Below are 23,470 nucleotides of genomic sequence, written 5' to 3'. Positions count from 1 at the left end.
GTTCACCTTACTGAATAGCACAGATGAATTTTTTTTTTAATTTTTATTTTATTTATGATAGGCACACAGTGAGAGAGAGAGAGAGGCAGAGACACAGGCAGAGGGAGAAGCAGGCCCCATGCAGGGAGCCCGATGTGGGACTCGATCCCGGGACTCCAGGATCACACCCTGGGCCGAAGGCAGGTGCTAAACCCCTGAGCCACCCAGGGATCCGTGAATTTTAATTCTTGCTGCTAGCTCATGATGTTGATGTCTGCCTGGCCCGGAGGTCACACTTTAAGTATTAGAGCTTTATGTTATATACCAGCAGCTTGAGCTTTTTCTAAAATAAGCTGCATGAAACTATGCCTTACTTAGCAAGTTTCCTAAAGCGGGAACTTTATTTTTTTTAATTTATTTTTTATTGGTGTTCAATTTACTAACATACAGAATAACCCCCAGTGCCCGTCACCCATTCACTCCGACCCCCCGCCCTCCTCCCCTTCTACCACCCCTAGTTCGTTTCCCAGAGTTAGCAGTCTTTACGTTCTGTCTTCCTTTCTGATATTTCCCACACATTTCTTCTCCCTTCCCTTATATTCCCTTTCACTATTATTTATATTCCTCAAATGAATGAGAACATAAGCGGGAACTTTAAAAAAGAAAAGATACTGGGCACCTGCTGTGGCATTTTGGATCAGAATTTCTCTGGTTGGGACTCAGGTATCAGTATCTTTTAAAGATTTATTTTATTTTTAGAGCACAGCACGCTTGTGTGAGTTGAATGGACAGCAGGAGAGGGAGAAGAGGATCCAAGCAGACTCCCTCCCGAGCACGGAGCCCCAAGCCGGCTCCACGTGGGGCTCAATCCCAGAACCCTAAGATCATGACTGAGCTGAAACGAAGAGTCCCCGACGCCCAACCCCCTGGGCTATCCAGATGCCCCAGGCATCAGTTTTTAAAAGCTTCATAATGTTTCAGTTGTGCATCAGAATTGAAAACCTCTGGCACAGATTCTTAGGCCCACCGTCCTTAGACCTAAAAACAGGATTCTTTAATTTCAGTGGTTTTTTTTTTTTTTTTTTAAGATTTTATTTATTTTTTTATGAGACACACAGAGGCAGAGACACAGGCAGAGGGAGAAGCAGGCTCCATTCAGGGAGCTTGAAACGTGGGACTCGATCCCGGGTCTCCAGGATCAGGCCCTGGGCCAAAAAGCGGCGCTAAACCACTGAGCCGCCCGGGCTGCCCCTTTAATCTCAGTTTTTAACCTTTGCCCCATTTGATTCTGACCCCAGGTGTAGATGCTGCTTATTACCTTGATACACCGATCTGGTTACACTATAAATTACTTAGTTCCCTAAATTTTCTACCGGTGGCCTCAAAAGTGGAAGGGCTGGGGGAGAGAAAAGGGGTGGGTGCTTACTATTGTCTAAGGTAGTTCTTAAATGTATGTTGTTGTTAAAAAGAATGGAGAGAGAAAAAAATAATAAGAATGGAGAAATGGGCACCTGGGTGGCTCAGTCGGTTAAGGGTCTGCCTTCAGGTGAGGTGATGATCCCAGGGTCCCAGAGCGAGCCCCACCTCCGGCTCCCCCTCAGCGGGGAGGCTGCTGCTCCCTCTGCCCCTCACCCCGCTCCAGCTCTCAAAATCTTTAATAGAAGAAAAAGAACAGACCCACAGCAGCGGCAACTGCTAAGGATGGGGAAGGCAGGCCCTTTGGGCCCATATGGGAGAGCGTTAAGGTAAGTTTCTAGGTCGGGGGCGGGGAGTCTCTTTAAGGTTGTCGTGGCTAATAATCTAGTTTGTGAATGGATCCTTTAAAAAGACAAAGACTTTGCAAATTGCGTTTCAATATTTAGGAAGACCATTTGCCCTCCTAGTCTTTTAATGTGAATGAAAGTTTTAGTGAAAAAAATAATAGGATGAGAAAGCTGTTTTCAAATACCCCCGATACTTGGTGTTGCCAAGCCCTTTAGGTTGTAGGCCAGTTGTGATTAGTAGTGTGGCCAGAAAAGATTACTGAGGAATTTTGTGATACTAAAAAATCCATTTTTTCCACATAGTCTTCATAGTTATTTTTGTGCACGAAGACCACTGTCTTGTTAAAATAATTGTTTTGAGTATTTCTCCATATTGTTGAACATCAAGGTTTTGTTTTCTCTACTACAAATTACACTGTGATGAATATTTTCATATCTTCATGCTTAAAACTTTCTTCTTCAGCTATTTCCTCAGGATAAATTATGAGGAATAAAATTTTAGGTCAGGAATCTAGAATTGTAATTGCTCTAATGCATTGCTTTCCTCCACCTGCACACGTATCAACTTGCATTGCCAATGATAGTATTAGAGTGCTGGTTTCCTTGCAAATTGATAGCCCACTCGTGTGTGTGTGTGTGTGTGTGTGTGTGTGTGTGTGTATAGTTTTGGGGTTGTTTTATTTTTATATATACATTTTTTTGGAGAGAGTGTGAGTGGGGGGAAGATGGGGAAAGAGAATCCCAAGCGGACTCTCACCAGTCCCCAGATCACAATCTCAGCCCAACATCAAGAATCCAACGCTTAACCAACTGAGCCACCCAGGTGCCCCAGAGCATTCGTACTTTAACATTTATAGTCAGCCTTTCTTTTTCCTTTACAATTTTTTTTTTTTTTACTACTACTAATCCTTTGTTCAATTTGGCACCACTAGCACATTTTGTAGACAATTCTAGTAGCTTTAGCATTGCTGATGATACTGATTTTTGTCTGGAATCTTTTACAACTTGGGAATTGTGGGGTGTTTTTTTTTTTTCCCCCAGTATAATTTATCTCAAAGATTTATTAACTGAGGGCCACATTCTAGCCTAAACCTATTGTAATCTGTCATATGGCCAGAGGCCTGGAAATCAGCTAGCAATGATTTATTCAGCAGCTAATTCATATGGAGGGAGAGAGAGAGAACTTTGGTTAGAATTCTCTAAGCAGTAATGGGCCTTCTCTTTCAATTGCTTATTTCTAAGGCCAGAGTTCATAAGTGACAACCTAGAACTGCACTGCAGGTGGTTGGGGAATGGAGTATTATGTGGGAATTAACTGGAAGTTTCTGTGTAGTTTTTTCTACACAATTCTAAAAGCCCCATCAACACCTGGATTGAATGCCTTCATGAATTATCCAGTTCTTTCATTTTTCTCTTAATGTAAGCACAGGATATGGGGGTAGATGTGCTACACGTAAATCAAATTCTTTGGTACTTGTTGGTAGCCAAAATAGGGACTACTGTAGCAATATTCTAGGTTTTTTTTTTTTTTTAAGATTTTATTTATTTACGAGAGACACAGTAAGAGAGAGGCAGAGATACAGGCACAGGGAGAAGCAGGCTCCATGCAGGGAGCCCCATATGGGACTCGATCCTGGTACTCCAGGATCACACCCTGGGCCCAAGGCAGACGCTCAACCACTGAGCCACCCAGGCGTCCCTATTCTAGGTCTTTAACTTGCACGAAATTTTCTGGATTTCTGGCGCCAGGGCAAAGGAAAGGGCGATCACCCAGTGTTGTATTTCTGAATAGTACCCCCGCGGTTAGAAAAATGGGAAGATCCTAATTCCCAGGTCGGGGCCACGAGGTTTAACTGGTCGGCTTTGTGCCCACAATAGGAAACACACTTAGGAACGTTGCTTATGGCTTTGAGACTCAAATTAAGCCACCAGTTCCTTTTGGGCACGTTGTGGACATAATTAAGAACGAGGGGACAGTCGTTTTCTGTGTTCCTGCTTGGCCAAAATTAGCTGCGTACACAGCGCACTGCCTTTCGGGTTCTGCGGTCGACGCGGCGCCCCTGCCCTGCGGTCGCCTGGCCCTGCCCCGCCCTCCCCGGCCCTGCCCTCCCCTCCCCGGCCCTGCCCTCTCCTCCCCTGCCCTCCCCGGCCCGGCCCTGCCCGCGGCGGTTGGCGCACCTGCACCTGCACCTGCACCTGCACCTGCGGGCTGGGCCTCCTTTAGTGGCACTTGGTTTCCTGGCAGCGCCTCCCCTCCGCCCCCCCCCGCGCCCCCCGTGACCTCGGGGCTTTGGGGCGGCGGAGGAGGAGGCAGATGCGTGGTTCCCTGATTCACAGTAAAGACGGATGCGCCCTAATTCTGTTACAACGACTTGCCTGCGAGCCGGGTCTCGAGGCCGCGGGCGCCCGCCGCCCCCGGGGTCCCCGCCCCGCCCCCCGCCAGGCCCCGCGGCGCCAGCGGCCCGGGCTCCGGGGGCCCCGCGAGGCGCGAGTGTCCGGCGCAGGGGGCGGCGCCCTCGGCGTCTCGGTGCCTGCGCCTCGGCGGCCCGGCTCGGCGGCTCCGGGATGCGCGGCGGCGGCGGCGGCGGCGAGGATGCCCGGGCGGCGGGCGGAGCGGGGGTCCGGGCCGCGAGACGCCGGAGGGGGGCGGCGCCGCGGCCGCCGGGCAGGTGAGAGGCGGCGGGCGGCGGGGGGCGCCCCGCGGGGGCGGGAGGGCCGGGCGGGCGGCGGCTGCGCTGCTGCTGCTCCAGGCCCGGGCCGCGCACCTGCTGCCCCGGCGCGGCCTGCGGGGGGGGCGGGGGGGCGGGGGGGGCCCGCCCCGGCCTGGCCGGACCGCCGCGCTCTCGGGGGGCCGCCCGCGCCCCCGGCCCCGCCAGCCCTCGGCCGCTTCGCCGACGGGCCCCCGCCCGCCTAGGCCCTGGGCGGCCTGACCTTCCGCAGCCCGGCGGGGGGGGGGTGCCCGGCTGGGGTCCAGCTCCCCTCCCCGGGGCCCCTCCGCAGCCGCACGGAGCCAGCTGCCCCGCTCCCCGCCCCAGCTGGGGACAAGGCGCTGGGCTCGGGCTGACCAAGCCGGCGCGAAGCTTAGTGACCTTGGGCGAGTCATGGGACCTCCCTGCGGGGCCCCTGACACCACCGCGCCCGCCGGGAGAAAATAGTACGGAGCCTGCCCCCCCCCCCCCCCCGTTAGACCGTGCAAACGCCTGTCCTGGAGGAATTTAAGGCCCACTGGGGGGGGGGGGGGGATGAGTCGGAGGAATCGAAGCCTGGAGCTGACTTGCAAAGGCTCGGCCAGGGTGCTTCGGGATGTACTGGGGTACCAAGGAGCACGCTGGAGGGTCGCAGGCGCCTCGCACAGCCTGATGACAAGTCCTTGCCTTTGCCACTGTGCACAAGTCTCCATGTACGGTCCCTTGCCTGCTGGTTACTCCAGGATCCTTCCTCCTCGGTTGTAACAAGATGCGCGCGGCTGCCACTTCGTTCAGCCTTAGTGAGGCTGACCTCCCTGCTCCGGTGGAGCCACCTTACAATTTTTCTGACTTTATGACTTTAATCGCCTACTTAGGGTGCCGCATATAAAGAGCAGGCTTGCATGCGAAGAACGTTGGTGATCTGTACCCACTATTTAGGAGTATCAAACAGTTATTCCTGCCCCCCATCTCATGTACCCCCTGACCCCTCAGTCACTGAGCTTTATAGCGCTACTGTCAAAACTTTGTTCCAGATTGTGATCTCAGCCTCCTCGTTCTTAAAAGTCCTAGAAGGGGGTTTACTTTTCCTTCATTTCCTTCTTTGCTCTTAAAGTTTCTTTGCCAAAACCTTGATTTCTGTTCTGTGTTCAGCTTTTCCTTTTTTTTTTTTTTTTTTAAGATTTTATTTATTTATGAGAGACATAGAGAGAGGCAGAGGGAGAAGCAGGCTCCATGCCGGGAACCCGACATGGGACTCGATCCTGGATCTCCAGGATCAGGCCCTGGGCCAAAGGTAGCGCTGAACCACTGAGCGCCCCGGGGCTGCCCCTGCTTTTCCTTTTCTTCCCAGCCTTTCATTCCTTTTTTTCCCCTAATTATCCCAGTAGGAATGATTTATGTTTACTACAGCCAGAACCATAGTTATCAGCCTTACCAGAAAGGTACATAGAGGTGTGTGTGTGTATGTGCTCATATTTTGGGTTCCAGGAACTTAAAATTGGGAAGGGATTGTGATACCTACTTCCTGGGGTTATATACTGAACATGAGAGCTTTGTCAAGCTTTGAGAGCTTATGTAAAGCTTCTGGTATGAATGCTCACCACCCAGTACGTGGGGGCTGCTGTGACTATCTTCTGGCCTGCAGGCCGCCCTCAATCTCTCTGTTGTTATTTTGGGTTGTTGGTGACGAGTGTCAGCTGTAGAGACCACCTGCTTCAAATCCGCGCCCTACCGCTTTAAGTCGGGAGCGCTCTCTCCAACTGCATTTCCTTATCTGTAAAATGGGGATAACTTACACCGTGTCAGGGTTGTGAGGATTCAAGGAGTTAAGAGCTTGGAGTATTGCAAACAGTCCCTGGCATGTCATAAGCACTCAACAAAGTTAATATACTGTTCCTGTATAATATTCCTTTTTTCCCCTGTATAATATTCCTGACCTAGGGTTCTCTTTTTTAAAAAGTCTGAAAATTTTTAAATATATGGAAAAAATTATTTCTGTGCTGAAAGTAGAAGTTGGTCCTCAACTCCTCCAAATCCTTTTTTTCCTCCTACCTCTTATTCTTTTTAAAAACTTTTTAAAATTTTTTAGATTTATTTTTTTTAAGATTTTATTTATTTATTCATGAGAGATACAGAGAGAGGCAGAGACACAGGCAGAGGGAGAAGCAGGCTCCATGCAGGGAGCCCGATGCGGGACTCGATCCCAGGTCCCCAGGATCACACCCCAGGCTGACAGAGGTGCTAAACCCCTAAGCCACCGGGGCTGCCCAAGATTTTTTTTTTTTAAGTTTATTTGAGAGAGATGGAGCACAAGTAGGGAGAGAGGAAGAAGAAGACTCCCCACTGAGGGAGGAGCCCAACATGGGGCTCTGGGGCTCGATCCCAAGACCTGGAGATCATGACCTAAGTCAAAGGCAGACACTTAACCATCTGAGTCCGCCAGGTGCCCCTCCTGCCTCTTATTCTTGACAGATGTTGGTGCCGCATCATCCCATCTTCCCCTTGACAATTCCGTTTGCAAATATCTCCTAGCCTGGGGTCTCTGTAATTTCCCACCCCACCTCTTGATTACTATCCACCTACTCGATATTTCTCTTAGCATCATGTCCAGATGCTTCATTCTTCTAATTTCCCCAAACCAGATGCCTGCTTCCGCCTTCACCCTGTTCATGTCCCTGCTTCCAAAGAGGAAACTTCTAGGGCAGGGGATTTGCTAGAAACAACAGCATCACCTCTCTGCCTTCCTGCCTTCTCAAATTGAGTTCTCTTTGCTACTTCTCTTTTCATCAGCTAATTCCAATCCCCCAGCTAACCATGAAAAAACCAACAGTAAAAGGTTATCTTTTTTTTATTACGTAGCTGTCAAAAACAGTTCAGAAACAGGCACATGGCCTTTAAGTGAAAACAGTAAGCTATCCGTTATTATTTTGATTCTTTTTTTTTTTTTTAAAGATTTTATCTATTCATTCATGAGAGACACAGAGAGAGAGGCAGGCAGAAACCCAGGCAGTGGGAGAAGCAGGCTCCATGCAGGGAGCCCAACGTGGGACTCCATCCCAAGACTGAGATCACGCCCTGAGCCAAAGGCAGATGCTCAACCGCTGAGCCACCCAGGTGTCCCTTATTTTTTTATTCTAATCAAGAGACAAGAGGTCAAGATTTATATTTTTCCTCTCACAGAACTTCTATAAGGCTGGTCTCCCTTGCCAGTGGAGAAATTCATCATATTGTTGTGATCTGCACTATTTGACCATTGAGAATAAAAAAAGAGGCCATCTTCTTCCTTTTTTTTTTTTAAATTTTTTAATTTTTATTTTTATTTTATTTATGATAGTCACAGAGAGAGAGAGAGAAGCAGAGACACAGGCAGAGGGAGAAGCAGGCTCCATGCACCGGGAGCCTGATGTGGGATTCGATCCTGGGTCTCCAGGATCGCGTCCTGGGCCAAACCGCTGCACCACCCGGGGATCCCCCCATCTTCTTCCTTCATGAAGAATATGCATTACATATATGGGCCTTCCGAGGACTGAAATTCGACTGATACTCACTGGCATTAGCCATACCTGCTCCTGAATGCTGAGAGACTTCTGGATCGGGTGCTTCATGGCTGCTGCTCAGAGCGCCTAGTAATCCTTCATGGGTCTGGTTCCCTCTTCCTCTGTGCCCCATGATCCAGCATCTGAAGGGTTAACCCCTGGCGCAGCTGGAGGCCTCTGGGACCCAGTTGGAGCTGGTGGTTAAATATTTGGCACATCACTCCTGGACCTCCCTGGTGCCATTGCTTATTCCTAAAAGGCTGGATGAAAGCAATACCTTTGAGTTGTCAAGAGCATTGCAGCATCTCCAAGGAACCATTTTAAGCTGTCCCACAGGAAGCATCTTTCAGAGCAGAGTGGGCACCAGGCCACACAGGGCTTGGGGATTTGGAACAACAGAAGATTTGTGAGTGTACTTTAAATCTCATTGAAAAGAGAAGTTTAAGGAAATAGCAAGAAGAAAAAGAAGTTATTCTTTTAAAGAAGAGGGTAGGTCTTCCTCCTCTTTCTACCCACAGCACCTAGCATAGAGCTGGCATGCGTGTGCACATGATCAGTGTAAACTGAGTGAATGGACGCCTCCTGCTTCATCATGACGATATTGCTGTTGGAATAATAACTCACCTTTGTACAGCACTTTAGAGTCAACAGACGGGTGCTTGGCACCTTGTAAATCTCCAATATAATTGACACCTGTCAGCACGTTCATTTTTTTCCTTTCAAATGTAGTCCTGCACAAAGTTTTTTGTTTTTTTCTGCCAAAGGAAGGTAGGGAGTTGGCCAAGGTATTACAGGCAGGGAGAAGAAATGATAAATAATGGAAAATAAAGGCTTGTTCCTAGGGAAAGAAATAGAAGGTTAGTGATTTGTTCTAATAGGGGTCACAGTATAGTCAGCTATACCCTCTGGCTTCTATCTTTTTTTTTTTTTTTTTTTGAAGATTTTTATGTATTCATTTGAGAGAGAGAACAAGCAGGAACAAGGGGAGGGGCAGAGGGAGAAGCAGAAGCAGACTCTGGAAACCGGATGTGGGGCTCCATCCCAGGAACCTGAGATCATGACCTGAGCTGAAGGTAGACAATTACCCAACTGGGCCACCCAGATGGCCCCGCCCTTGGGCTTGCATCTGAAGCATAAGCAGTAAGACCTACTCAAGGTGGCCCTCCCCGCCTGTCCTCCGCAGGCCCTGCCCTGGCCCACCCCGCAACTAGCTCCCCCTCACCACCATTCCCCTCAGCCTCCCTGGGCCTCCAGCCCAGGCTGGACTAGGTTCCCCTTCTCTCACTTCCACAGCGCCCTGCTGCCCCCTGATTCATGACATTAGACTGCGAGTAGATTGTGATCTCCTTGGGGGACAGGTTATATCTTCAGATCTCCAGCTAGCCACCCCCGAGTGCTCCTAAAAGGAACATTTGCATTCCCTTCAATTAGAAACCCCCGGGGGGTGGGAGACCAGGAATCTGCCTTTTTTTTTTTTTTTTTTTTTAAACTCCCTCTCCAGGTGATGCTTAAACCATTTGGAAAACCACTGTGCCACGGAACTTGGAAATAATATTTTTTAAAAGATTTTTTATTATTTTTATTTATTTATGATAGTCTCACAGAGAGAGAGAGAGAGAGGCAGAGACACAGGCAGAGGGAGAAGCAGGCTCCATGCACCGGGAGCCCGATGTGGGATTCGATCCCGGGTCTCCAGGATCGCGCCCTGGGCCAAAGGCAGACGCCAAACCGCTGCGCCACCCAGGGATCCCTAAAAGATTTTATTTATTTTTTCATGAGAGAGAGAGAGAGAGAGAGAGAGGCAGAGACACAGGCGGAGGGAGAAGCAGGCTCCATGCAGGGAGCCTGACGTGGGACTCGATCCCAGGTCCCCAGGATCACGCCCCGGGCGGAAGGTGGCGCTAAACCGCTGCGCCACCCGGGCTGCCCACGGAACCTGGAATTAGCCGGAGGGACGCATTTTGAGGTGTTTGTGTCTCGTCCCCTGTTGGGCTTCCAGTCGAGAAGGCCTGGGGCCGGAGCTAAAGAAAATTTGAGTACTTTTGTAAAAAAAGAAAAAATAATAATAATAATAATTAATAATAATAATAATAACAACAACAAACCAGCATGAGCTGGCTCCGCTTTGTGCATTAACTGCTGTGTGTGTCGGGTGTGCCTTCTCCGCGCAGGCCTTGGAGCGTGCCCCCCGCCGGGCCGTGAGCCGGGGCCCTGACCCCGAGCCGAGCCCGAGCCGCAGAGGCCGGCGCCGCTCCCCGCTCCCCGAGGATGAACGACACGGAGCCCCTGGAGGAGGCTCCCAACGGCACGCTGCTGCGCGGGCCCCGCCCCCAGGGCGGCCCCCAGGACCTGGTCCACACGGCCACTCTGGTCACCTGCACGCTGCTCCTGGCCGTCGTCTTCTGCCTGGGGTCCTACGGCAACCTCATCGTCTTCCTGTCCTTCTTCGACCCGGCCTTCCGCAAGTTCCGAACCAACTTCGATTTCATGGTCCTGAACCTGTCCTTCTGCGACCTGTTCATCTGCGGGGTGACGGCGCCCATGTTCGCCTTCGCGCTCTTCCGCTCGGCGCGGGGCCTCCCGGACGCCTTCTGCTTCGCCTTCCACGCCACCAGCTCGGGCTTCGTCATCATGTCCCTGAAGACGGTGGCGGCGATCGCGCTGCACCGGCTGCGCATGGTGCTGGGCCGGCAGCCCAGCCGCCCCGCCTCGGTGCCCGGCGCCGCGCTGCTCGCCGCGCTGCTCTGGGCCAGCAGCTTCACGCTGGCCGCCCTGGGCGCGCTGCGGGCCAGCAAGGCCCACCTGTGCCTGCCCCTGTCGGGCCTGCCGGCGGCGGAGGGCGCGGCCGCGCTGTCGCTGTACGCCGTGGACTTCGGCTCCTGCGTGGCCGTGGTCGCCGTGTCCTACATCCTCATCGCGCAGACGCTGCGCAGGAACGCGCGGGCCCGGCGGCGCCCCCCGGCGGCCGCGGCGGAGGCTTCGCGGGCGCCGCCGCCCTTCGCGGGCGGCCCGGGGCGGCGGGGGGCCGAGCCCGCGCTCTACCGGCACCAGGGCTGCCCCAGGCCGGCCGCGCCCGCCGCCCGCCGCCCGCGCCCGCCGCCCGCGCCCGCCGTCAACCTGGCCGCGGCCAAGGACTCCAAGGCGGTGCTCACCTGCGTGGTCATCGTGCTGTCGGCCCTGCTGTGCTGCGTGCCCCTGGGCGCGGCCCTGGCGCGGGGGGCGCTGTCCCGGGGCGGCGGCGGCGGCGGCCTCCGCCAGCTGGAGCTGCTGGGCTTCGCCCTGCTGTTCCTCAAGTCCGGGCTAAACCCTTTCATCTACTCCCGCGGCAGCGCGGGCCTGAGGCGGAAGGTGCTCGCGTGCCTGCGGGGCGGCGGCCTGGGCGCCTGCGGCTGCCGGCACAGGACCCGGCTCCGCGCCGTCGGGAAGGGGAACCTGGAAACCAACCGGAACAAGTCGTCCCACCACGAGACCAACTCGGCCTACGTGCTGTCCCCGAAGCCGCAGAAGAAGTTCGTGGACCAGGCGTGCGGGCCCAGCCAGTCCAGGGAGAGCGCGGCGAGCCCCAGGGCCTCGGCGGGGCGGCCCGGCGGCCAGAGCAGCTCCACCGCGGCCGACACGCGCCTGGAGCCCTACTACGGCGTCTACGGCGGCGGCCCGCGGCGGGGGGACGGCGCCCCGCGGGGCCCCCGCTGCCCCGGCCCGGCCGCGCCCTGCGGCGCCAGGCGTCAGCGCGCGGCCGGCGACCTGCTGCGGGGGCCCGGCGCGGCGGGGCCCATCCCGGTGCCCTCCGTGTAGCGCCCCGGTGCGGCCCCCCCGCCCCCCGCCCCCCGCCCGGGTCAGCCCAACCGCAGGCCCTTCGGATTCTCCTCCGTCTGCAGGATCCGTAGCATCTGTGGACCTGCCTCGCGGTCCCTGAGGGTCGGAGGATCCCATGCGAAGGGGTTGTTAGTGGACGGTTTCCCCGCCCCGCGCCCCCACTTTGGTCCTAAACGTCTCACCGGACGCCGGGGATGCTCGCGCTGAGCTACTGGGGGGACGAACCCGCTGTGCCCGTGGGCGTCGGTGCTCGGGGTCCTCGAAGGACGCGGGAGCTGGATTTTTTTTTTTTTTTTTTAAACCATGTGAAGGTATGATCTTCACCGAGACGGATTTTTTTTTTTTTTTTTAATGAATCGAACTCTGAATTTTGACCCTCTGAAGTGTGGGAAGGGTATTGTTGTTCCAATACGAGAGTCTTTTTGGTAGCGGGTTTACTTGAATACATGCCGTGTTGTCAAAGCAGAAAATCAGAAATGTTTTCTCTGTGGTTACCCTTGACCCAAGACACAGGTACTTTGCTTTCGGCAGACAGTCCACCAAGTATTATGATTACTCCCATTCCTTTTTTTTTTTTTTTTTTTATTTATGATAGTCACAGAGAGAGAGAGAGAGAGAGAGAGAGGCAGAGACACAGGCAGAGGGAGAAGCAGGCTCCATGCACTGGGAGCCCGACGTGGGATTCGATCCCGGGTCTCCAGGATCGCGCCCTGGGCCAAAGGCAGGCGCCAAACCGCTGCGCCACCCAGGGATCCCTGATTACTCCCATTTCTTATTAGAGACATCATTCTTTTGTGTGAATCAACTAGCTGTATAGTTTTTTTGTTTGTTTGTTTGTTTTTTTAAAGAAGTATGTTTCTGCTTGCTAAAAATGAATTATTCTATTTTGGAATGAGCTTACCCAAGGATCCTAGTCGAGAGGACTGTTCCTGTAGTGGAGGAATGTGATTTCTGGGAGCAGAGGCACTAACCGGGGCCTCTGCGCCAGGGCCTGGTGACATGGGTCACAGTCGGGACTGCTGTTGCGTGTCACATGATCTTCATTATTGCCTAAGAAGGTGTTAAGAATGAGATCGAGAGGATTTCCATCTACGCGTCGCTTCTGTGCGAGGATGGCTCGTTAACAACCTGACAAAGAGTTTCCAAGTAACTATTTAAAAATGATTTTTTGGTCTTTGTTTAAATATCACTAAGGTAAAAAAAAAACTTTTTAAGGTGATGCTTTCAAAATAATTGTGTGATTTCTCTCCCATTAGTCTTGGTAATGGGCAATAAGGAAAACTAGAAGGATTTCTTTACCTGGAACTAATTTTATGATGAATTCTGTGATTCCTAGCATAACAACCGTAAATTCATATTTTTATGTAAAAATATTTTCATTATACAGTTAGCTTTTGAACTTGCCACGGCTCTGGAACTACAGCTGTTAGGCTCAAGATGGGCATCGAGATCCCAAACCTGTCTTTAGGAATGGTCGTATTGGAGAACTGTTACTGCAGGTTGGAAGGAACCGTGTTGTTCTGGAAGAAAGGTATGCAACGCACGGCGCCCTCTCCAGGCTGTTCCCCCGTACAAGGGTGCCCCCAGGTGTGGAGAAGGCAGCGGGAGCTCTGCACAGCCTCGCCCAACACCCCCCTTCCAGCACTGACCCGCCGTTTTGTTTCTAGGTTTCCTATGAGATATGGCTTTTCTTTTCTTTTTAAATTCACCTTTTAGGAATTTTTCCTTCCCTTCCTTCTCTCCTTTTCTTCCTTTATTTTTGCTATTAAATTTTATAGCAGAAGAGAAAACACCCCCTCTGTCACATTTTTTCTTGTTTGTAATTGGATGCTATTTTTGGAAGTCACTATAACCTATTTCAATTATGCTTTTATATTTTTAATACGACACTGTTTTCATTTATTACCACTCCCACGAGATAGGTTAGTATATTACCCCTTTTTAACAAAGAACTAAGAAATCTAATATCCTCTCCCAAGATCGTTTGAAGATAATTCTAATTAGGAGTTAGACTTTTGTCAAAATTTAGAGCTGGCTCTTTATTCCAATAAGCCAAACAGCTTTATAATTACTAAGATTAAGCAAGAGGATACTTCCTACTTTTTAAGGTGTGTTTCTCGTTTTTGGCTAGGCATTTCCAGTGTGATTCAATAAAAGATTTTTTAAAAGTAATTTTTACTCGTAAAACTTAAGCTGACAGGTTTCTTGTACGACTTTTTGAGTTAGAGACGACCCGATCCATCTTTGGGAGGTAAAAGTTACAGTATAAAGAAAAGGAAGCATGCGCATATGAGGTACTCAGTCTCTTTGTGCTCATCGAGAAATTACTGATTTATTGCATGAAATACATGTTGGGCTAGATTCTTAGCCCTCCTCCACATCTATCTCTACATCTATGTGGAGATACGGAGATAAATGTAACTTATCTCTTCATAAGTTATATATGTCTATCCATAGAGGGAGTTATGGATAGGTACATATAACTTCTCTATAAGGGCTAAACTGAGAACTAAAAATAATGAGAATTCAGTTGAATATGACTAATTATTAGCAGGGTATATTAATTAGTTCTCTTGATGCTTTACTGTGATGCAAAGTATGTGATGTATTTCAAACATTTTATAATTGTTCTGATGTTAACCTTTAGGCCAGATTTGTATTTCTGATGCTTTTAATGTTCTTTTAAAATAATGTTTGGAAAATAAAAACCCTAACATTTCTGAACATCAGATTGCAGTGCTATGACTTTCCTGTCCAGTCATTTGAAAACCATCAGAGGAAAGTAGTGATGATTAGTGCACCGTAGATAACAATGTGTTGGCCCTCAGCATTCTCTTCTTTAAGAGATGAAATAATCATGGGTTTTGGGGGTTTTGTTTTAATTTTATTTACTTATTTATTTAAAGATTTTATTTATTTATTCATGAAAGACACAGAGACAGAGAGAGGCAGAGACACAGGCAGAAGGAGAAGCAGGCTTCACACAGGGAACCCGACGTGGGACTCGATCCCAGGTCTCCAGGATCACGCCCTGGGCTGAAGGTGGTGCTAAACTGCTGAGCCACCGGGCTGCCCTGTTTTAATTGTTTTTCAAGTAAGTTCTATGCCCAATGTGGGGCTCCAACCCACAATCTCGAGATCCATAGTCTTATGGTCTACCAACTGAGCCAGTCAGGCGGCCTGAGTCCCCGGGAGCTCTTTGTTTTTATTTTTTTTTTTTAATATTTTATTTATTTATTCATGACAGACACAGAGAGGGGGTGGGGAGGGGGCAGGCTCCATGCAGGGAACCCAATGTGAGACTTGATCCCAGGTCTCCAGGATTACACCCTGGGCCGAAGGTGACGCTAAACCCCTGGGCCACTGGGGCTGCCCTGTGTTTAATTTTTATTATTTATTTATTTATTTATTAGCGAGAGCACGCGGGAGCATATGCAAGAGCGTGGGGGGGGGGGTGGCAGAGAGAGAAGCTAACTCCCCGCTGAGCAGGTAGCCAGATCCTAGGACCCTGAGATCATGACCTGAGCCAAAATAGATGCTTAACCGACTGAGCCACCAAGGGCACCCCCTCAGGATCTCTTTATTGGTTCCAGAGAGTTCTCTGACTCAAGATCAGTGCTGCATATGTTGGGAATGTTGGTTATCTCATCAAAAGTGGTATTTCCATTGTGCTTAATGTTTTCCTGCTTCTCTCTCTTGGTGGTTCCTTGAGGGCTTTGATAATTAGGGGCAGAAGGTACCACGTTGTTCTGGGCCTGTCTGTTCTGGTCAGTTTCACTGTAATCCTCACACCCTCCCAATCACCGTTTCCCTTGGTGATGTCATCACCAACCGTTTTTGGAGACAGACCCACAGGACCTGTTTTGGTAGATGTGCCACCAACTTCCCCACAGATGTATGACTTTGATCTCCCTGGGGCCAAACTTAGGCAGCATGGTGGAGGCTGCTGGGTTTGGATGAACCCAGATTCAGGATGACCGAAGACAGTTGCACCTTCGCATCCTTTGAGCTAAAAGCCAAAAGCAAAAATGCGTGTCCTAGAATTGGTGATAGAGACGGTGTGTATAAGCGAGGGAAAACTCAAAATTACAGTCCTGCGATAGATAACGTAAAGATCCTTCTTTGAAACTAATATTTTGAGTAGTTTCTTGGTTAGCAACTCTATATCCAGGAGCAATGCCCTCCTAGGATTCCATGTGGGAATTCTTTTATAGAGCAGAAAGGGGACACTAACAGAGGGGTAGTGGTGAAGAAAAAGCAGCATGAGATCCTGCAGAGTTAAGGCACAAAAGCCTTTTTTTTTCTTTTTAAAGATTTTAAGTAATCTCTATACCCATCATGGGATTCGAACTCACAACCCCAAGATCAACCAACTGAGCCAGCCAGGTGCCCTGACATAGAAGCCTTCTTCAACAGCTCAGTTGTAGGGTCCTGAAAATGAGCATCTGTAAACCTCCCTTTTTCTTTTCTTTTCTTTTTTTTAAAGATTTTATTTATTTATTCATGAGACACACACACACAGAGGCAGAGACACAGGCAGAGGAAGAAGCAGGCTCCATGCAGGGAGCCTGATGTGGGAATCGATCCCAGGTCTCCAGGATCACGCCCTGGGCCGAAGGCAGGCATTAAATCACTGAACCACCCAGGGATCCCCTAAACCTCCCTTTTTCAATTTCAAGTTATTCATACCCCAGTTCGAAGATTTCTACTCCAGGCCACCAGAAGCACTTCTTGGGTTCCTCTCCAGATCTGACTTGTGATTATAAGTCCTTCTTAAAGAATTCTAAATAAATAAATAAATAAATAAATAAATAAATAAAAAATAAAAATAAAAATAAAAATAAAAAAAAAAGAATTCTCCATAATCTAGCCAGGCCGGGGTCTGGAATCTCCCCTTTCCAAGCCACCTTCACATTCACAGTTCAGGGCAATGTATACCTAGTGAGATTTTTAACTCCCAGGAAGACCTGTGTGTTCTCCTGGATCCACCAAAAGCAGTTGTTTTTCATTAACGAGAGAAGCTCAAGGTCCCGCCAGAGAAACTCACTCCACTGTTCTCCTACTGGAGTTGAGAGGAGGCCAAGAGTCAGTGGAGATCCCAGGCCTATGGGAGGCTGGCAGGCAGGCTGCTGGAAAGGGCTCGACTCCATCAGAGATTCGAGAGGCCAGGCCAGGCCTGGACTGGGGCTAGAACACGAAGCAGCAAGCTGCTCTCTGCGGGGCAGGTGCCCCTGGCCCAGTGTGACGGAGGCGGGAGAGCCAGAGTCACCGGTAGGAGCAAAGACAATGACCGCTTGAAGCCAGATGGGGTCACCTTGGAGAGGCTGAAGAAGGGAAAGCAGAAAGATAGGGAAATCGCCCCTATCGCCTCCCCGCACCCCTAAAGATGGATCTGCAAAGGCCATTCTGATGACTTTCCATCTCCTGGCTTCCATACCGTTTACATGCTAATGACACTCAATTTTGCATCACTAGTCCTAAGCTCTCCCTGAGCTCCACGCTGGTCCATCCAATCACCGTCTCCACTTAGATGTCTAATAGGCATCGCAAATTTTAGCATGTGCAAAACTGAACTCTTGATTTCAACCCCACTCCCTACCAAACTTGGGCCTCCTGCTGTTTTATCGTCTCAGGAAATGGCATGGCAATCACACAGTCACACAGCTCCGCTTGTTGTCCTTGACTCTCTTGCACATCACATCCAACTTGTTGGGACAAGAATTATCTTGAAAATAAACTCTGACTCCAACTACTCACCTCTTCATCTCCGTGCCCTCTAGCCCGTGTTCCCCATCATTTCTCACCTGGGGTGTGAAACCCGCCTCGTAACCGTCTCCCAGCTTCCAGTCTCTCTCTCCTGTCGTCTCCCTGCTTTGTAACTTGGGACATGTTTCAGGTAAATCATATTTGCCACTCTCCTGTGAAAACCTTCCAGTGGCTCTCCATTCCACTTAGAACAAAATCTGAAGTCCTTTTTCTTTTTAATATTTTATTTATCTATTTATTCATAAGAGACACAGAGAGAGAGGCAGGTTCCATGCAGGGAGCCCGATGTGGGACTTGATTCTAGGACTAGGATCACACTGAACCAAAGGCAAGAGCTCAACCGCTGAGCCACCCAGACGTCCCCAAATCTGAAATCTTTGCCACGACTGGCATGGTCCTAATGATCTGGCCCTTGGTTTCCTCTCTGTCCCCATTTGCTTTCAGTTGTTCCCTGCCTGATGGGGATACAACAGGCTTTCTGCCCCTTATCGCATGCCTCGGTTTTGTTCCTCTTTCCGTGGCTTGTAGAAGGTCACCTTCTCATTGTGTCCTCACAGGGCCTTTCTCTGTGCATGCAGGGGAAGAGAGGGGGTGGGGCAAGGAGGAGAGAGAGTTGGGGGTGGGGGCTCTTGGGGTGTCTCCTCCTCTTCTTATGTGGACACCATTCTTATCAGATTAGAGCCTCACCCTTATGATCTCATTTGCCCTTAATTACCTCCTTAAAAGCCTTATCTCCAAATAGAGTCCCATTGGGGGTTAGGGCTTCAAATATGAATTCTGGGGGGACACAATTCTGTCCATAACAGTTACGTATAATGAATGAATCAAATAATAAATGATCAAATGGCTGAAGCCTGGAAGTGATCTCAACCCTGACCTCTACCTGGCTGGCTGGCTTAGCCTCCCGACATTTGTGGTTTTTCGTATCCCTCTCTACGTCCCCAGGGTGGTTATCAGCAGGACTCTGATGAAAGGGGACATGGATCAGGATTCAGGATTTCTGACTGTTGACGCAGGGAATCAGCTCTAAAGGCGTCTTCTCCCAGGGGCCACCCTGGCCACCCAGGTGTTGCCAGACAACCTGCATTCATTCTCCTGGACCTCTTTGGCTCCTGACGCAGCCTGAGGACACGGAAGATGAAAGGAAACTCTTCGGCAGCCGCAGAGAAGTTAACAGAGTGAAGGGGTACCTGGGTCTTGGGGGGAGAGAAAGGAGAATACTAATTACTTTAAAGTGCATGGCAGGGACCCCTGGGTGGCTCAGCGGTTTAGCGCCTGCCTTGGGCCCAGGCTGTGATCCTGGGGTCCTGGGATCAAGTCCCACGTTGGGCTCCCCACAGGGAGCCTGCTTCTCCCTCTGCCTGTGTCTCTGCCTCTCTCAGTCTCTCATGAATAAATAGATAAAATCTTAAAAAAAAAAATAAAGCATATGGCAATTTGAAAAAAGTCACAGATTCAGTGAAATTCTGTTTTCCATGAAGAGACAGTTAACAGGCAATCTCTCTAAGCCCAATGGTTTTAGATTAATTTTACCAAAGTAAAAATATCCCTTTGTTGCTTATGGACAAATCAGTGAATTTTCCCCTCCTCTACTCCAGTAACCAGGTAATTTTGCTTCTCCATGAATACACTTAGCTGGTGCCAAGATAAGTTCAGTTTGTTTCTGAGTTCCATTTAGGTGAATGTTTGCCCTTCTGACACTTTCTTGAACCGCAAGCTGGCTCGTAGCATGCTGATGAGTGGGAGATCTTTCATCTGACTCCCAGTGTGGGAATCTTGATTTTCATGCAAAGCCTGGTGTTCTGCAAAATGCAGCTTGTTCAGATAGACCTTAAAAAGTGGAGCAATTTACAAAGAGTGCTTTATGCCTGTCTTCTGGGGCTGTGGCACTAGGGTAAATTCCATAATCCCGGTAAATGCTTACGTCGTATTTTGTATCTGACATTAGCAAGAGCTTATGAAAGCTTCTTGCTCATTTGTTTGGCTTTAGCAACAACATATGTCAAAGAAATGGTAAGAACTGATTTTATTAATATTGCAATGGGGATGGGGGCCTGGGTGACTCCGTTGGTTAAACATCTGCCTTCTGCTCAGGTCATGATCCTGCAGTCCCAGGCCCCAGCCCCACGTTGCATCATCCGGGCTACCTGCTAGGTGGGGAGTCTGCTTCTTCCTCTCCCTTTGCCCCTGCTCCTGCTCTCTTTCACGTGCTCTGTAACAAATAAGTCTTAAAAAAATTTTATTACAATGAGGAAAGATATGGCTGGGAATTGTGTTCTTCACAGAGAATCGTAATTTAGACAATTTCTTTGAGGGATTCAGAGTACCTTGGAACTGGGATGTTTTTAGTTTATGGAGTTGGAGGTGGAAAATTCAATTCTTTTCTTGACCTGAGAGAACAGGGACTTTATTCCAATCATGGCCCACAAGTGGGGGAAAAAGAGACACAGGCACTGTCTTCTTGTTAGGGAGTGGTGCAGAATTTGAGAAGGAATACAAATGAGACAAGTAATTAATTCTCCCTTTTCTTTCCCAACCAATTTAAAACTGAGGAAAATATTGTTTTCTTCAAAGTACCAAACACTCAAAAAGTAAGAGCTGGTAGGAAAGTCCTTGGAATTGTAGTTGGGGAAGGTTTTATAAGTGTGGGTAAGAGAGGATGAGGGTTCATTCATTCATTCAGCAAATATTTGTTGAGTGTCACTGTTATGCAAGGTCTGAGGAGAAGGATCTGAGAAAGAAAATAAGATATATTCTTTACCAATAAGTAAAAGATGAAGGAATTTTATTATTTACATAATAAATACAACCTAGTTCTAGACAAATTGCCAGTGCAGCTGCATCGTTTACCAAGTGATTATCAGAGAAGGGAATTTTTTTTTAAGATTTTATTTATTTATTCATGAGAGACATACACAGAGAGAGAGATAGAGGCAGAGGGAAAAGCAGGCTCCATGCAGGGAGCATGACATGGGACTCGATCTCGGGACTCCAGGATCATGCCCTGGGCCGAAGGCTGGTGCTAAACCCCTGAGCCACCCAGGGATCCCTGAGAAGGGAAGTTTTTTTTTTTTTTTTTTTTTAATTTTTATTTATGATAGTCACACAGAGAGAGAGAGAGAGAGAGAGAGAGAGAGAGAGAGGCAGAGACATAAGCAGAGTGAGAAGCAGGCTCCATGCACCGGGAGCCCGACATGGGATTCGATCCTGGGTCTCCAGGATCACGCCCTGGGCCAAAGGCAGGCGCTAAACCGCTGCGCCACCCAGGGATCCCGAGAAGGGAAGTTTTGATGATATTTAACCAAGCCAGAATTCCCAAGGTGACACTTTAATTTTACCAGTGAGTTTTCTTTTTCTTTCTTTTTCTTTTTTTTTTAAGATTTTATTTATTCATGAGAGATACAGAGAAAGAGGTAGAGACACAGGCGGAGGAAGAAGCAGGCTCCTCAAGGGGAGCCTAATGTGGGACTGATCCCAGGACTCGGGATCACACCCTGAGCAAAGGCAGATGCTCAACCACTGAGCCACCCAGGCGTCCCACCAGTGAGTTTTCATTTGCTAGATTTTGAGTCGCATTAGCTTAAAGAGAAGTTAGTGGTGTTCCATATTTAAACAAAAAACAAAAAACACACAACCGTATGAAAGAAAATAAGTACCATATGTTACTAAGACAAAAATCAAGCATTTTGCTTAGCATTTTGCTGAGCCCTTTGGGATGTTCCTTCAGGTGGGAGGTGATGGCACAGAGAGGTTCAAAGGGCAAAGCTGGTTCTGTGAATAGAAAGCCCTATAAAATATCCTTTACAAGGGGACGCCTGAGTGGCTCAGCGGTTTGGTGCCGCCTTTGGCCCAGGGTGTGATCCTGGAGACCCGGGATCAAGTCCCGCATCAGGCTCCTTGCATGGAGCCTGCTTCTCCCTCTGTCTGTCTCTCCTGAATAAATAAATAAAGTCTTAAAAAAAAAATCCTTTACAAACATGGCTTCCACAATCTGAATTGATTCCAAAGCTGGCTCAACCACGTGCAGTTTAGTTCCATTCTTTGAGCCTCATTTTCCTTATCTGTGAGTTAAAGATAGGATTGTGATCACAAGGTATCTGAAGTGTTTAGCATAGTGCTGGAATATTTAACCAATGTGCAGGAAGTGGCAGCTTTTATTATTATAAAAGCAGAGTTTGGGGTTGCCTATTATCTGAGATTCAAGGAGCAATGACTGAAGATTGTTCACAACTGGGTTTTTTTTGAGTGAAACACTCTCTTGGAGGTGATTGACAAAAGCTTTTCCAACAAACGATTTCTGTCACTGTGGCTTAAGAACACTAAAACCTATAGGTATGGAAAACTAATCCAGGGGTGGGGTGCATGGGTGGCTCAGTCAGTTGAGCAACTGACTCTTGGTTTCAACTCAGGACTCTTGGATGGTGAGATTGAGCTCCCCATTGGGCTCCATGCTCAGCACAGAGTCTGCTTGAAATTCTGTTTACCTCTGCCCACCTCCTACTCACACTCTCTCTAAAATAAGTAAGCAAATAAAATCTTAAAAAATTTTTCAAGAATTTATTTATTCATGAGACACACACACACATACACACAGAGAGAGAGAGAGAGAGAGAGGCAGAGACATAGGCAGAGGGAGAAGGAGGCTCCCTGCAAGGAAGCCGGATGAGGGACTGGATCCCAGGACCCAGGATCATGACCTGAGCCAAAGGCAGGTATTCAACCACTGAGCCACCCAGGCATCCCTTATAATTTTTTTTTTAATTAAAAAAAAGGGGGTGGATCAGATGGTTAAGCATCTGCCTTCAGCGCCAGTCCTGATCTAAAGATCCTGAAATCAAGCCCCGTGTCAGGCTCCTGGCTCAGTCAGAGCCTGCCTCTCCCCCTGCTCATGCTCTCTCTGTCTCAAATGAATAAGTAAAAAATCTTAAAAAAAAAAAAAAAAAAAAGGGCATCCCAGGTGGCTCAGCAGCTTAGCACTGCCTTCAGCCCAGGGCCTGACCCTGGAGACCCAGGATTGAGTCCCACATCGGGCTCCCTGCATGGAGCCTGCTTCTCCCTCTGCCTGTGTCTCTGCCTCTCTCTGTGTGTCTCTCATGAATAAATAAAGAAAATATTTTTAAAAAATTAAAAACTAATCTGGGGGAAGATGACTCCTGGTTTCTTTGACCAACTATTAACATTTCAAATCTATGGGTTATATTTAGAACTCTGATAGAATTATTAAATGAGTAAATTATGGGGCACCTGGGTGGCTTGGTTGGTTCAGTGTCTCTTAGTTTTGGCTTGGGTGCCCTAATCTCAGGCTTGTGGGATCAAGCCTTGCATTGGGGCTCTGTGCTCAGTGGGGTGGTGCTTGAGGTTCTCTCTCTCCCTCTCCCTCTGCCCCTCCCCCACTCATGCTCACTTGCTCTCTCTAAAATAAATCTTTAAAGAAAAAAAAGAATTCTTAAATAAGTAAATCAGGTTTTACTGCTATTAAGGACTACTGGTGACTAGCAAGCTCGTGTTTTAATTGAGGACAGAGAAGCTATTCTAATCTAACAAAGTTTGCTATTTTTGGCTATTTTTTTGGGGGGGGGCTATATTTTGAGTGAATTTAGGGAATAGAATAGATTTGACTAATTGGGTTTTCAACTCTCAGTTGCTGGACTCTCAAGGAAGTTTGAAAAAATATATTATTTTTGGTGGTAGAGCACTTTTGTTTTTTAATTGAAATATACCTGACACACAATGTGGCATTGATTTCAGGTGTGCAGCATAATGATCTGGCAACTGTATGCATTTTGTTACGCCCACCACAAGCATGGCTTCACCAGTCACCATACGATGTTATTACGCCATTGACCATATTTCCCTTTTATCCCTGTGACTTATTCTATAGCTGGAAGCCTATACCTCCCAATCCCGTTAGTTTGACCTTTAA

At 48.8% G+C, this 23,470-nt stretch overlaps 1 protein-coding gene across 1 annotated transcript; it reads left to right on the top strand.

The window, feature by feature from the left end:
- The first annotated feature begins 4,955 nt into the window (after window positions 1-4,955).
- Window positions 4,956-11,760, top strand: GPR75 (G protein-coupled receptor 75). Its single transcript, XM_072842674.1, has 2 exons — window positions 4,956-8,454; window positions 10,137-11,760. The coding sequence occupies exon 2, from the start codon at window positions 10,234-10,236 to the stop codon at window positions 11,758-11,760; it is 1,527 nt and encodes a 508-aa protein (XP_072698775.1). The 5' UTR covers window positions 4,956-8,454; window positions 10,137-10,233.
- The last annotated feature ends 11,710 nt before the right edge of the window (window positions 11,761-23,470 follow it).

This window comes from Canis lupus, chromosome 11 (assembly GCF_048164855.1).
Source record: "Canis lupus baileyi chromosome 11, mCanLup2.hap1, whole genome shotgun sequence".
Classification (NCBI taxonomy): domain Eukaryota; kingdom Metazoa; phylum Chordata; class Mammalia; order Carnivora; family Canidae; genus Canis; species Canis lupus.
This window is presented reverse-complemented; position numbering and strand designations above follow the sequence as displayed.